This window comes from Cimex lectularius, unplaced genomic scaffold (genome assembly GCF_000648675.2).
Source record: "Cimex lectularius strain Harlan isolate CLEC.00 unplaced genomic scaffold, Clec_2.1 scaffold249, whole genome shotgun sequence".
Lineage (NCBI taxonomy): Eukaryota > Metazoa > Arthropoda > Insecta > Hemiptera > Cimicidae > Cimex > Cimex lectularius.
The window spans coordinates 394103-408433 of NW_019392808.1; the positions used below are offsets into that span (position 1 = coordinate 394103).

Genomic DNA, 14331 nt, shown 5'->3' on the forward strand with positions numbered 1-14331 from the left:
TTCTGATTACAGCGCCAAACTAGGTTTGCCATCATAAGGTTATATCGACCTTTAGTGAAATCCAATAATCGCAAGTGTAGTCTATAATTGACAAAGTTTACTATATTAGCCCTTCTCTGTACTTATTGAATTTAGTGTAATTTAATCGATAATGGACAAAAGTTACAAGATCGCATTTCACTTCATTATTTAGAAGAGCAAGAATATGGTTAAATTCCGAAAATATATGACCAAAGATGTTTTGTAGTTAGTGGGCCCTTCAGTAGGCAAATCTTCCGGATAAGGGTCGACCCCATCAAATGCTTCTCCCAATTCGGAAACTAAATGCAGCTATCAAGGAAAACTGGGCTGCATTAATGAATAGAAATGGAATCGTTTTCCTCCATGACAACGCAACAACACAATGCCTGTATTTCGGGTGATGCCGAACGAATTATTCAGGGTTGGACCTTCTAAACCAGTGAACGTTCTAGACATTTGGTAAAAATGATTTAAGATGGTTAAAATAACGAATAATTAACTAAAAATAATGCCTAATTATACGGAAATCATAAATGCACGTCCAAATGTAGAGGCAAAACTGAGAGAGACTAATTAAAACCAACCTAGATTTGCTGAAACCAAACAAGGTTGAAATTAATTGAATGTCACTGTAGTAAATTAAACAATCGTGAGAATGTCAGGTCCATTTTTTTAATTATATGTGATTTTTCTCTGTCCACAGTGACCTTTAGGAATTTAAGATATACTTTCTTCTGCGCCACTTTGTTGTTTTTATTGAACTAAATGTTCTTTACAAAATGGCGACATCGCAATGGGATTTCCAATATACATTTTGCGATGTTTATGCCGCTTCTTGACAGACAGCTAGTTTCTATCCAGTTATCAGTTTAAAATTTCGTTCAAATCACCAATTCACCAATTTTCTACAGTTGATAATTTAATGATGATTGAAAATTATTATGAAATAGACACTGGTAATCCCAATCTTTGCATGTGAAACGAGAGTTAGGCTATTGTCTTCCTATTTGAATACGTACAAATATTATTTTATTGTCTCCGACGACATTCTAGTCCAGTGTGAGATTTTTCTTTTCTACTCCGTCCATATTTATGTCTGTTTGTCTCATTTTCGTCATGTGATAGTTTAATGAAATTTAGTACTTAATGGTTAGATAATGTGAGACGTTTATGTTCATTATTGAGATATTTATAAATATTTTTTATTGTCTTAGTCTTGACAGTCTGCTCTAGTTTAAAGTGTTAGATAGGATTAACTTAGACCGTACTCTGGCCTAGTGTGAGCTTTACCCCAGTTATACCAATTTTATTCGAATGATAATTGATGATGACCAGTGTGACATGTATCTGACTATTTGAGATATTTATAGGGGTTTTTATTGTCTCAGTCGTGGCATTTTGGTCCAGCCCGATTTTTTTAGATCTCGTTGATGGGCTCTAATTTCTACGTCAATTTGACCCATTTTCTTCATATTTTAAGGGTCAATGGTTAGCGAGCCTCTTCTCCTTATATTTGAATATTTATAGCTATTTTTATGACCTCAAATATGAAATTCTGGCTCGGTATGAGATTTGTCTTTTTGATCAGCTAATCAGTTCAAATTTTAGTCTCATTTATTGAGGTCAGTGGAGACCAAACTTTTGTTAATTACTAAACTAAACATAATATCAAGTTTTCTTATTAATAAAAAAGCATACAACCTTTTTAAAAAATCTAAACTTAATGTTTGTAAACCGATATTTAAATAGTTGGAGAATTAGGTTTTCAACAATGTTGTATATAAAATTTGTATTTTTACATTATTTTATAAATATGAGTATGTTTTTTTTTGTGGTTTGAGTTTTGATTCTCAAAGTCCTGCTTTTATATCAGCTTTTTCATGAAAATGACATTTGAGCAAAACTCTCCACCACATTCTCAACAAAATTAAAATTTATTAATTTTGAAACAGCAGGAACCAAATATAATTCTGGTTGAAATAATTTATTTATTTATATTGCATAAATGAAAATATTAATAAAAATTATAAGTATACAGTAAATTAAATTAAATGAATGTAAATCGTTATTTATAAAATGTGATTTTTCGTGTAATAATTCATTATTGGTCAAAGTAAAAATAAAAAGAAACGCAGAATATAAAATGGTATGATTTGAAAAGATAAATCTACTAAAACCTGTTTTTTGCGTATTTTAACAAATTCTGTAAGCGAAATAGGTCAGAAAATAGTCAAAACGTTGTGATTGTTGTGATTCTAGCTCCTTCGTTTAGATACCTAATAATATTATTTTTTCATTTTTTTTCAAAATCTAGTGGATCGATTTTCATGGTTGATAATTCGTTTTAAAGAAATGGTTGAGTTCATTTTATAACCGTATCAAACGTTAAAATCGGACTATTATATCTATCTGAAAAAAATTAGGTTAATTACTGACCAATAAGTTTCCTATTTTGTGTATTTTCTTATAGAAATCTTTTATATATTTTTATGGTACATATGTCGTTAACATGCTACGTTCCTCAACTTTCCAATGCTATGTTTGAAATTAATTTCTTTTAGCCTTTTTTAATTTTTAACCGTTTCAATCAGATATCCCAATAACGATTTTTAAAAAATCGAAAAAATTTTAACTGTCAAAAAATAAATAAATTTAAATTAACAAAAAATTTGTATTTAGGGGTCTCAAGAAATGCTAAAATGAAATTTTTTTAGTAGTTTCACCGAAAAAAATATGATCTAGATAACTTGAAAAATATTTAGTTTTAGTTAGCTCTATATTTTTATTGCAATCTTCTTAAAGAAATCCTATAAAATGATATGTTCACATATTTGAATTGAACATGTAAAACGGCGAAATAAAAATATTTTTAAAAAACTGGCGAAACTAAGGCTTATTTGCAAGAAGAGGTGGATACATGTCCAATATTTTGGAGTGTAGAATCACCAAAAAAAAAGTTTGGCCCAAATCCGTGACACATCAACCCGGTCCTCCCCTTTTAAGTTGTTGGGCAGCAAGTTGTTTTACTAAGTTCATCAGAAAGAAAAATCTCCTTATAATCTTTACTAATATCCAAGTTTTTACAATTAACGTAAATGTTACTAAACATTCGATAAATTTTTAAAATAAAAAGTCCGCTTAGTGACCATTTAAAAAGCTTTTCTCTACGTATAGTTAAATAATTAATAAATCTCTTGGTACTAATTAATAGGTGAAAATGTTTTATTAGTTTAAAATGTAATTTGTTCTGGTTTATATTTGGACAATATTTTTTAAAGTGCTTATAAACGGGGTAGAGTAATAAAATGAATCGGACAAGGTCTGTACTAGAAGAAAAAATCCAAATCAATAGTCTTTCGAGTTGTTTATTTTTTTATAAGTTATGTGCATGTTATTTGTTTATCTCGAGCTTTTGACAAGCGGGCCAATTACGACTGAATTAAAATTAACGGCGTTCATTACCCCGTACGATTCATATTTGAGTCGAAACAATAGGAAGTGTTTAACTCTTGAATTATTTTCCATATAATCAGTTTAAGAAGCCAAGGTTAATTAAATTGCCAAATTAGATTATATTGGGCTAAGTGAGGAATTCTAGCTATTTCTATTGAGCGTAGCCGTTTCGACGTCATTCGGCTACGTCAATATACACTACTGTTTACGCCAATCCGAAGTGTAGGTGCTTTCTTTAGCACACGTCTGCTAGGAATTATCTTTTTAAGAGAAATCAATTTTGCCAATGTTTAAAATTATTCAATCGAGCGATGATTTCAAATATATGTGCACTGAAAAATAAAACTGACCTTTTTTTTGTGATTTAGCTTTTAAAGCTGAATTGAATTGTAAAAAAGCTGAAACAGAGCCAACAAAACCTTCGTTGTTCAATCAACAGTTTACTCGTTACCGATCATTTTGGTTTGCATTTCCTCGTTATTTCGCATTTCGGCACCAGTTTCAGTGATGGCTCTGTTTTTCCCCATCCGCTCCTATTGATGGGAAAAATAAGTACGTTTTTCCAAAGTTTCATTTTCATGTGTTCCTCTACTACATAAATCCATGAATTCTGAGGTTGAAATACGAAGAAATAACACATGGTTTAAACCAAGGGCTGCGGGGTAATGAAAATTATGACGGAATTCAGGCATATTTGTGTTTTTGTAAAATTACAGTCGTCATCTAGAGAAATAGTGGACGTTTGTCACCGAGATAAGTGAAATGACTAACTACTAAATAATTTCTCCCATTCGGCGAAATTGTATTATAAAGAGCCTGACAAGCAAGAGCTTAAACGATAAAGCGTGAACTACTATTTTAAATTTTTAACTGTACTTAATATAAAATTAGTATTCAGGTTACCTTAAGGTCTCTGTGAACAACTCGCCGGTTGTGACAGTACTCCACAGCCGACAGGATCTGCCAGAACTTCCTTCTGGCACCTTTCTCCGTCATTCTACCGTATCTAGCGATATAATCTGCAAGAGAAAAAGAAATGCTTTAATTAATGGTCCGCATGGGCTCGGCGGTTTGGTCGATCCGAGAGGATCAGAGACGAGAAAAAGCCCCCAATATTAAAATTAATAATATGATATTAATTTAAAAAAATCATAAAACCTGCTTGCAACTGAAAAAAATCAGGAACTGCCAGTTTTTGGATATTTTTATGGCACTTACTATCAGATAATTGAGATCTAGATTAAGTAGATCAGATCAGTTATTCTAGTCGCTAATTCACGCTGAATTCGTTATTAAGACGAACTTCACAACCATTCCACTTTTAGTTGTCATTTTTATGTAGAATATAAAGGCATCATTAATTCATACATAAGTTGTTCTACAGGACGGCGATTTAAAAATTCTACTGCCAAGAATTTTTTGGGTAAAATACCCTTGGGCCATTGCTCCCAATTAGTTTTACCACGCCCTAAAGCCATAATTTAAACAAGAAAAATCCGTTGTTGAAATAAGTAAATTATTTTGCAAGAGAAAATCCCCTTCGCTTTATGTCCAAAGTCAGTATAAATTAATATCGCAAATTAATTTCGTCTTTGTAATTAACACTTCATTATGAATATCTGGGATGAGAGGGAGAGAGTTGAGAAATTTAGTAACAGATAGGGTGATAAAGGGAGGAAAAGATTTCTGGCCGGGAAGCCATCCTTGACGTTGTATTTTCGCTTTCTCTTTCCCGATTGATCTCTTTATCAAGTCATTCTGCTGACGGGTTTCTCTTTAACGCGTTTATTTTGACTTGCTTCCTTTGGTGATATCGGATTATACTGGGACAAATCCTTCTCTGTTAAAACCAAATATTTTACGTTGTTCTTTTAAAAAGAGGTGAATTTATGGGTAGGTTTTAAACTTTATTAGTTTCAGAAAATAGTTAATCAAATTTTAACTAGTTAATGAAAATGCACAAGTCATTTGATTGGTTTCTGTTTTTAACCCCATTTACCAGAAAAGCAGCATTTCTAAAATTTAGTATTATTCAATAAATTCATCTTTTGGAAAATAGCAAAATAAAACGAGTGATTTTTTTAAATATAAAAACTATTATTTTTCATTATCCTCAAATTTTAATATAGATCTGGCCTAAAAAATTGGCTCGTTGAAATTTATANCCGTCAAAAATGTAGTATGCTGACCATGTCTCCATAACCTTAAACCCAAAACGCTTTTACAATCGTTTTCGTGTTAATAGTTTTTCTTCATTCTTGAGAAAGTATGTATAGCATTTTATAACATTAATTTTTAATTGTATGTTCCTGTGTATTTATTTTAATTTGTAATAAAATAGATTCTGATGATGACACTATAAGGTGCTGAATGCTCGATGAACACAACAATTAGTCTTTTTTTCTTCACCTGTCTAAAGGCCTCTACGAAGAATGGAACCATACTTAAAAAATATAACTTTATGATTTGTTTAGTCGTTTTTCAATTTATTCATTATACATAATTACATAAATTAGTCTATCAATATAACTTCACGAAATATAAACAACTACGCTCATTTGAGGTATAGTTTATTTTCCGTTGAAATGGTTATATCGGATATTTATAAAATATATAATTATTTATGCTTCCAAATATCACTATAAAAATGTAAAATGTGACAAACAAATTTGTTTTACATCATTAATAAGGTTATATTTTCTGTTCAAGAGCGTGCGGTTTTGTAGGCCAGGGAGTTTTCGCTTTTTATTCAGATTAGCTTGCTTGATCTTTCAAAAAATTTTCGATTATCATTTAAACCTGTTAAAAAAAGAAATAAGCGCGCATTTTTTGGCCCATAAATGAATTTTTGATGCATGAAAAATTGCTATTATTATGAAACCAACCCATAATCTCTCCTCACGAGCGTACAGCCAACGATTATTTAAAACGAAAATTACATTAAATAACTATAGGACTAACTAAAATTACAATTTTTTAAATTGTTTTGACACAATACTGATTTTCTGGATTGATATGGTGTCAATCAAGATGAGATGTGATTTATCATGACAGTAGTTGCTTGGTTTTAACTGTGCCCGTTTCTCTGAGAAAACCAATTTTTTTTTAAGCGCACTTCACGCCATCTTCAGTAGTTTGCCTGTATTCAATTAATTTCTAGTCTCTGCTTATAGTAAGCCATTATAAATTTACTTTGGCACTCTCAACACGACACGCAAGAATACAATTACACAGAAGACAAACACTTTGAGCCCTGAAGATGATCTCAATAAAGATCGAAACGTTGGCACGATAAAGAAAACGTTTTTTCTGAAACCTACATCACACCAGACCGCATCTCACGATTTCTGAATAATTATAAATTTACGTTTATTTTATTAATTTTGAAATCAGCTTGGAATTATTATTCAGGTAGATAAAATTTATTATTCTTTATGCAGCAATAATTTTCTAATATGAAGCATTTCTTTTATAGCGGAATGTCAGTCGTGGGTCGGTTATAAATCAACTTCTAAATATTAAGGGGGAGGAGCACAACGGTTCAAATATGCGGGTTGAACAATGTCTGCGGTTTTACTATGTGCAAAGGCCCTTTATGCACTCCCGAAATTTACATTTCAGGTCTCCTCTGACCGGAGATCATTTCCTTAACAAACGGCCCGCTTACGGATAACAAAAGGGCTTAGTTTAAACCAAAACAATCACAATTACGGATACGATCAAAATATGATGATGAAACCCTTTATTAATCAACGTCACGACTATCTTGCCTCATACTTTCTGTCTGGTCGTATATTCTCGCCAGGGTTAGATAGTGTTGTTGAAGACCATGATAAATTCAAAACGTCCCCCCCCTCGTGATTTATGCTGGCCAATTCGTTTAAAATTGGCAACCGTCAATTATAAAGCTCTATAACCCATAATTTGCTAAAATTTAAAAGATGTGTGTGATCGTTCAATACGTTGTTAAACATTACGTAATGACAATTTATTTTATGGGAATTCTCACAGTATTTGTACTGAATGTTACTGACCTTTTTTGTAATTACATAAAATCGACAGAAAACCTGTGTTTATTACCATCAGCTTAATGTTTAGCTATCTGAATTTTAATTTTATGTAAAAAAAAAAGATAAATAAAATTGAAAGATGTGTGAACGTCTCTTCGACTGTTTTCAATCAGTAACTTCCACGTACCTGCAAGTTCACATCGTCTTGACACAGCGGAACAAGCGCTCACGGCAAGCCACCAGGCGGCCATTTGTAAATTGAACAAAAAGTTAACGGATTATGATAAAAAAAAAAATTAAAAATGGATTTGAGAACATTTGGTCCCCCTCCCTATTATGCGCATCGCTCAACCCATATTCTTACTCATACACCGACTCCTTACTGGTACTTGGTATAAGGGTTCTTCTCGGATCTGAAAAGCCGCCTCGGTATAAAAGGTGGTTGATCACATGGTTGAAAGAAGTCGAAGAGGCAGTCATCGTTCTACTAGCACAAAACTGATCACCACTTGCTGCTGCATCTGTTGCTGAACGTGGCTGTGACTCCAGTGCCAGCGGATTGCGTATTGTGGCTGCCTCTGCGCTTGTTTTGCTTGCTACACTTCCAAAAGCCCCTTTGTATCTTTTTGTATCTTGTTTCGGGAAAGATCATGTTATCGATGTTTTACTGAGTTGGATTTTTGTTTATTCTACTGATTTGTCAGCAATCTGAGTAGGTCATATTCTATACAACTCCTAGCTGGATACATCACTATGTAAAAATGGCACTAAAGTTCCCTTCGTATTGTTCTACGTATTCTGCGGCATTGATAATAGGCATTTACGATTTCTTCGTCTGGACTACTTGACATATTACTCCATTTCGTCTCAAACATCAGGCGCGCTCGTGTGAGGACAGAGGTTTTATGCTGGTTGTGCGTGTGACTATTAAACTGGTTCGACACTCGCGGTCAAATCAGTCGACCCTTGTTCGGAGTTCCTTAATTTTCCATTCTCGTCTTGAGATTTTTTGGTAAATCCCTTAATATTTGCATCAGGAATAGACGATTTAACGCCTGCTCATAATTAGTCCGTGGAAAATTCAGACGAGACATTTTTTTTCAATTCCCTACAATCCTCAATCGGGTGAGGACGATCCCTCGTCTGCTGCTCAGGTTCTCTGAGGGCCATCTACCAGTCGCTCTTGACTCGCAAGAACCTCTCCAACGACCCGCCCATTGATGCTGCCATCTTTCTTTTAACATGTTTTTCATTGCGTGCTTAGCGTCAGAGGGGGGGATCGCGATGGTCCGGTTTGGAGGGTAGGACGTCCCGGGAACATAGACAACAATCACCTTTTTTTCAGAAAGGCTTCAGCCCCTCGTATTTCTTCAACATGAGCACGACGAGAAAGTCCACAGTGAACCTGTCTCGTACAGCCCAGACAGCAGAGAGCATTAGAAGAGTCATAATAGTTTGTTTCAATTTTTAGTCTATTCCACCTGTAACAAAACTGAACGTTCTTAGCTATTAACTACAAATTTAACTATATAAACTATAACTAACTGTATAAACGATAAAAGTTTTCCTAATTTCATAGGATGTTGATTTCTGGCGTTTAAATCAATGCCTTCGACGAAAATGTAAAAAGGTCCGGAGTAGGTAGGCATATTATATCAGTTTTCGTTTAAAGAGATAAGATAATCTCATGCTAGCTCCTGTTTTACCGTCCACAACGTTAAATTTGTCTTTTGTAGTAATGCGCACTTTGTGATATTGTTTTGGGAGTTCCTCCCCCGGGCATTTGATGACATCTTTATTTTAAGAATTATTGAGAAATCGTCAGATGCGGTCTGGTGTGATCTAAGTTTCAGAAAAACATTTTTTTTATCGTGTCAACGTTTCGATCTTTATTGAGATCATCGTCAGGGCCTGGGATTTACAAACATTGTTCAAATTTAATAAATGCATGTAGGATTTGGAAAAAAGTGAATTTATACAATGCAAATTATATTTTTTATATTCAATCAAAGTATTTCTACTCACTCAAAGTGTTTGTCTTCTGTGTAATTGTGCCATACTTGCGTGTTGTGTTGAGAGTGCCTGTGCTGTTTTATGTTTATGTATGTTGGATTTTGAAGGGGTGGGGAAGGAAGTCGGTGTAGAAAAGACATTTTTGTATAAGGAGTCGGCTTCTTTGAGGTGAAAATCCCACGAAGGGAAAAAACGTTGGTAATGGTTCGGCCAGATTATCCTTTCATATATAGGAGATAAATAGGAAAAGGAAAGCTAAATTGTTGAAAAATTAGACTATATGAAAAATGTTTGATGTGTGGAATGTGATATATGTGTGTTATCTATATTGTATTTGATTAATGATATTGGCGTAGCTGCGGCTGAGTTTACATGTATCTGTTCTGTAATTGATGCTGTGATGTTTTACTATCTTTGTGATGATACATTTGACGTACCGACACCACGTGGGAACTTACGGGAACGTTCGATCCTGAATACAGCTTTAGGAGAAGTCTGGAGATTCATTTTTAACTTCTGTTTAAGGAAAAACTCGAATATATGGGCAGAAACTTATACAAAGTTATAGAACCTGGAGCCGCTGATAATCTATAACATATTTTTGATGTGACCTGTTTCGGACTTATATAGAGAAAATCGTTAAGAAATATATTTCAAGATGCTATTGTGTTGAAGTGTTCTTGCTGATATCACAATGATTTAGCAAGTATTAATGCAAATATTAAACTGCCTTAAGTAGGTTTGATAGGTAGATAGTGTCACCTAAATATCCCGTAGTGGTTGAAGGCCGTTTATGTAAAAAAATTAAAATAAGAACTACCTAATTTTATGTTTGATATGTAAAATAATACATGAACATTTGCGTGTGTTACATTTGCGTATAATGTTAATGTGAAGTTTCAATATTTAGTTTGTCAACACTTGATCTCGTATATTACTTACATTTTGCATGCTTCTATTTTGTAATTGTAATTGATCGAACTATAATAATTGAGTCTAATGTTTCGTTACCAACCAAACACTTGCTGAAGTATATTTTTTTAATGGACAATATATTTTAATCTAATACAATTGCAAGATAAATATCAAATAAAATATTCTGCTTCAGATGATAAAACGAATCTCTTCTAACCTTTGGGAACATATAATTTTAGCTTGAATGGCCAATCTAGATTTTTATGAAAATGGATATTCAATAGTCAAGATATTGGGTATGAAACCAACTTCGATAGTGAAGGTGTTTCTTCTATCTATTATAGACAAATTCTTAAATTGTGTTTATTGAAATTGAATTGGCTTGAATTTCTTGAAAATATGCGATATGTGAATAATACATTTTCACATTTTAACGGTTAAAAAACACAAATAAGTCTTTCTAAAAAAAGAGTATTGATTTTTCTTTTCAAGGCGGGGAAAAATTAACAAGCTCGAGTCTCCCCCACTCATCCATGCTCTTAATTGATTTACATAGGGCAAATTTCACCCTCGTAACGACGAACCGAGGCCAAACCTACTCCTTCCCCAAATCCACGGTTCATTAGGAAAATGAGACCAGTTTTTCCTAAACATAAGTACAATCTGAAGAAATATAATCGGTCATTCGATGAAATGCATGACATAACTTTCCTTACTGTTAGAAGTTTGGGTCTCCACTTAGACATTATTCGAACGTACTTATTACTTAGTCAATTACTCAGAACATCCAGCAAGTATCAATTCAATAACTATGATAGCAATTTTTTGTGAGCTAAACCTTCCATTATTCAAATTGAAACGGCAGGGGTGTCTTCGTGAATATAATAATATTCAAATAAATACAAAGAAAATAAGAGTTTCCTTTCCATCTTCATACAAAAAAAAATATCTATCGTTTTAACAGTTATTATATACTTTTGGTATATATACTTTTGAGCCAAAGCCCATCTTGGTGTCCGGCTAGAGAAAGGTGCTCGATGTGTCCCATCTATTTGAAGGTTGCAATTCCTTGGCTCTATACAGAAAGCGTGTAGGAATGCCTTTTGATATGAGAGTGGTCTTCAACACTGCAGGGAATATCTGGGTCCCCTGTTCTTATTTTTGCTTTATTGTATATAATACGGATAGTTTTGTGTTCCTAGCGTGAATATGTAGTCCAAAAGGGCTGATGGCACAATATTGAGTGCCCATCGACCCCCAATTAGATATACAAGGTGGAAAGGTGATGGAGGAGTACCATATATCACCTTAAATTAGTGAGTGTTATGCAAATAGGAAAGAATGTATTTAAGAATTAATGAGAGTGTGAATTGATTTGGTTCTAGGAGCTAAATGCGTTGAGTGCTAAATGGGCTGTTGACAGCATCTCAGTGGCTGGACGGATAAGGCCGAGGTCTGACCCCGGGCTGCCAACACCCAAGGTGAGTGATTCTCGAAGCTTGCCGGTTGTAATTAATTGTAAATTAATTGTAAATTACGAAGATTGAAATTGCCGATGGACTGCGAGAAGTGAAAAGCTCAACTCTGTACATGTACATGTATATGTGCGTTCATATGCAGATTTGAGCTTATATAAATCCAATCCAAATTCAGGTCCAAATAATTATGTGACCTAAAATAAAATTCTTTCTTTCTATTAAAAACAGCCCGATATAATTGGACCGAAGTTAAGGAAGTTAGCAGGGAGGAGTTCCTTGATTGTATAATCGAATATATCAATGAAATCATCAAAATTAACAAAAATTATATAAAGGTAAATTTTTACACACACTATTATTTCGTACCTGTACTTTAATGATTGCAGCGCATTATATTAAATGTCAAAATTTTAAAATTTTGCTTGTCCGTAGTTCATTGTGGTTTAGTTTAAGTGATTAACACAATGATCTATTGTTGGGAATTCGATCATTACAGATTATCTGATAAACAATGCGTCTGACAGGCGATAAACGGCGACAATGGACGCATTCAGCGATGACCGATCAGTCGAGATCAATTTATTTTCGCAATAATACGTTCCGAAGGATTTAGTTGAAAGTGGTCATTCTTTAGTTGAATCGGTGAGTGTAACAAGCTTAACAATCCAATTTTCCAGTTTTGAGATAAATATAGAGTAGTTTTAGTCAAAATATTTTTATTTTACGTTCATTATAAGTCTTGCTGGAAATATGTGAGTTGTTGAAAAAAAAAGTCCATGGTATCTGTAGCTATATTAAAAAACATCTGTGGGAATTGGGGATGGTAAGGGTATTAATTATTATTAGGTTATCTTTCTTCCATTAATTGAGAAAAAAGCAAAATATTCATGTAATAATAAAATGTAATTTAAGGAATACCTTTCTTTAACAAATGCAAAAAGTCATTTTAATTTTTGTCATCGGGGTGTCGGTGGCCGCAACGCGTTGACACGGCGCTCATCACTGTAAGGTAAAGGTCCCGGGTTCGAATCCAGCTGCCCTGCATTCTAACCCGACAAATGGGCTTTTTTCAAAAACACCGATACCGCGAGGGTTTATATGGTCTTTGCTGTTGTGAACCCTCGTAAAATAAAAATTTTCGTTAAAAAAAAATTAAAAAAATGGCAAAATAATGAAACGTTTGCTAAGTAGTATGTACTAAAGTGTGTAATAAAACATTTTTGATACTGATATTGGTTTTATTGGTCGCAAACCCTCGTTAAAAAAAAAAGTTATGTGTAACTTACTTGTTAAAAAAAATAAAGGCCTAAAAAATAATACAATGGCAGCAGCCTTGAGACAAAAATTACAAATATTCTGATAGGAAAATTGTTTCACATGTGATAATTTCTGTCTTCATCAACAGTGATCAACTTAAAAACTAAAACCGAAATAACGAAATATACTCATTTCCACTTAATAAATCATAAGAAATCATAGAAATTAGCAAAATGTCGCTTAAGAAATTTCAAGTACATACTTACAAATGGGATTTTTCAAAAGCACCCCGAGAGTTGATATAACCTTTGCAGTTGCGAACCCTCGTAAAAAAAAAAAAATTAAAAAAATACTCAGGATCACGGTATGTATGGTCCTGATGCAAAAGAAAATTCATTTGTTACTGCCAAACTTTCGGTCTATTTTAAGGTTATCATCTCACAATCCTGATTGGTTAGTTAGGCTACTCAAAAATCCCTTGGTAGAACTGTTTAAAATCTTCAGGCACATAGTGCACCACCTTCTTGATGTCTTCTACTTTCATGTAGTTGATTGGTATTTTGTCCTGATAAGCTTTCAGTGAAGGTAGCTGCACTGGGGCAGCAGTTTTAGCCAATTTGAAAGTAATTGGAATTAATCCATCAAGGAATTCGCAGGCTTTAACACAAGCCGGCCCACTCGAATAAATGAGATGTATGTACTTGCCTATATTCAACTTGATTAGTTTTTTTCTCAATGTCTGTCGTTGTTGTTTTTGTAATATTAGGCCACATACCCTTGACATCCAAAATACGGCCAGTATCAACGGTTCTTACCTCAAAATGGGGAAATATCCAGGAATCTTATCCGTCTCGTTCTCACTAATATTTTTCATAACGTTCTACGCCCTATGTAACGCTGTAATCTCAACCGTTTTTGACTCATTCCATAGCGCTTAGATACGGCTACAAAATGGTGTTCGTCACTCATTTCAGCCAAATTTGGAATCTTAGCCTTGTTACAGTCACCGATTCAATTACATCCATTCTTAATAATACTTAAGTGGTATTGGATTTCTGATTTTATTCTTATGTATTCTATTCGTGGTCTTTTATTTATAATACTAGTCTCTGAAGAATTAATTTTTATGTATATGGGATTGAATAAAAATAGCACCACAAGCACATTCTGTCGCGTGTTTAGAT

General features: G+C 33.5%; 1 protein-coding gene across 2 annotated transcripts in view; it reads right to left on the reverse strand.

Annotated features, from left to right (window-relative positions):
• Positions 1-14331, reverse strand: part of LOC106668994 (serine/threonine-protein kinase SIK2) — a 157976-nt gene that overhangs the window by 35253 nt on the left and 108392 nt on the right. For both annotated transcript variants that reach the window (XM_014398225.2, XM_014398226.2), the window contains one exon: positions 4378-4493. In XM_014398225.2, coding sequence (XP_014253711.1) covers positions 4378-4493 — 116 coding nt within the window. The remainder of the gene's footprint in view (positions 1-4377; positions 4494-14331) is intronic.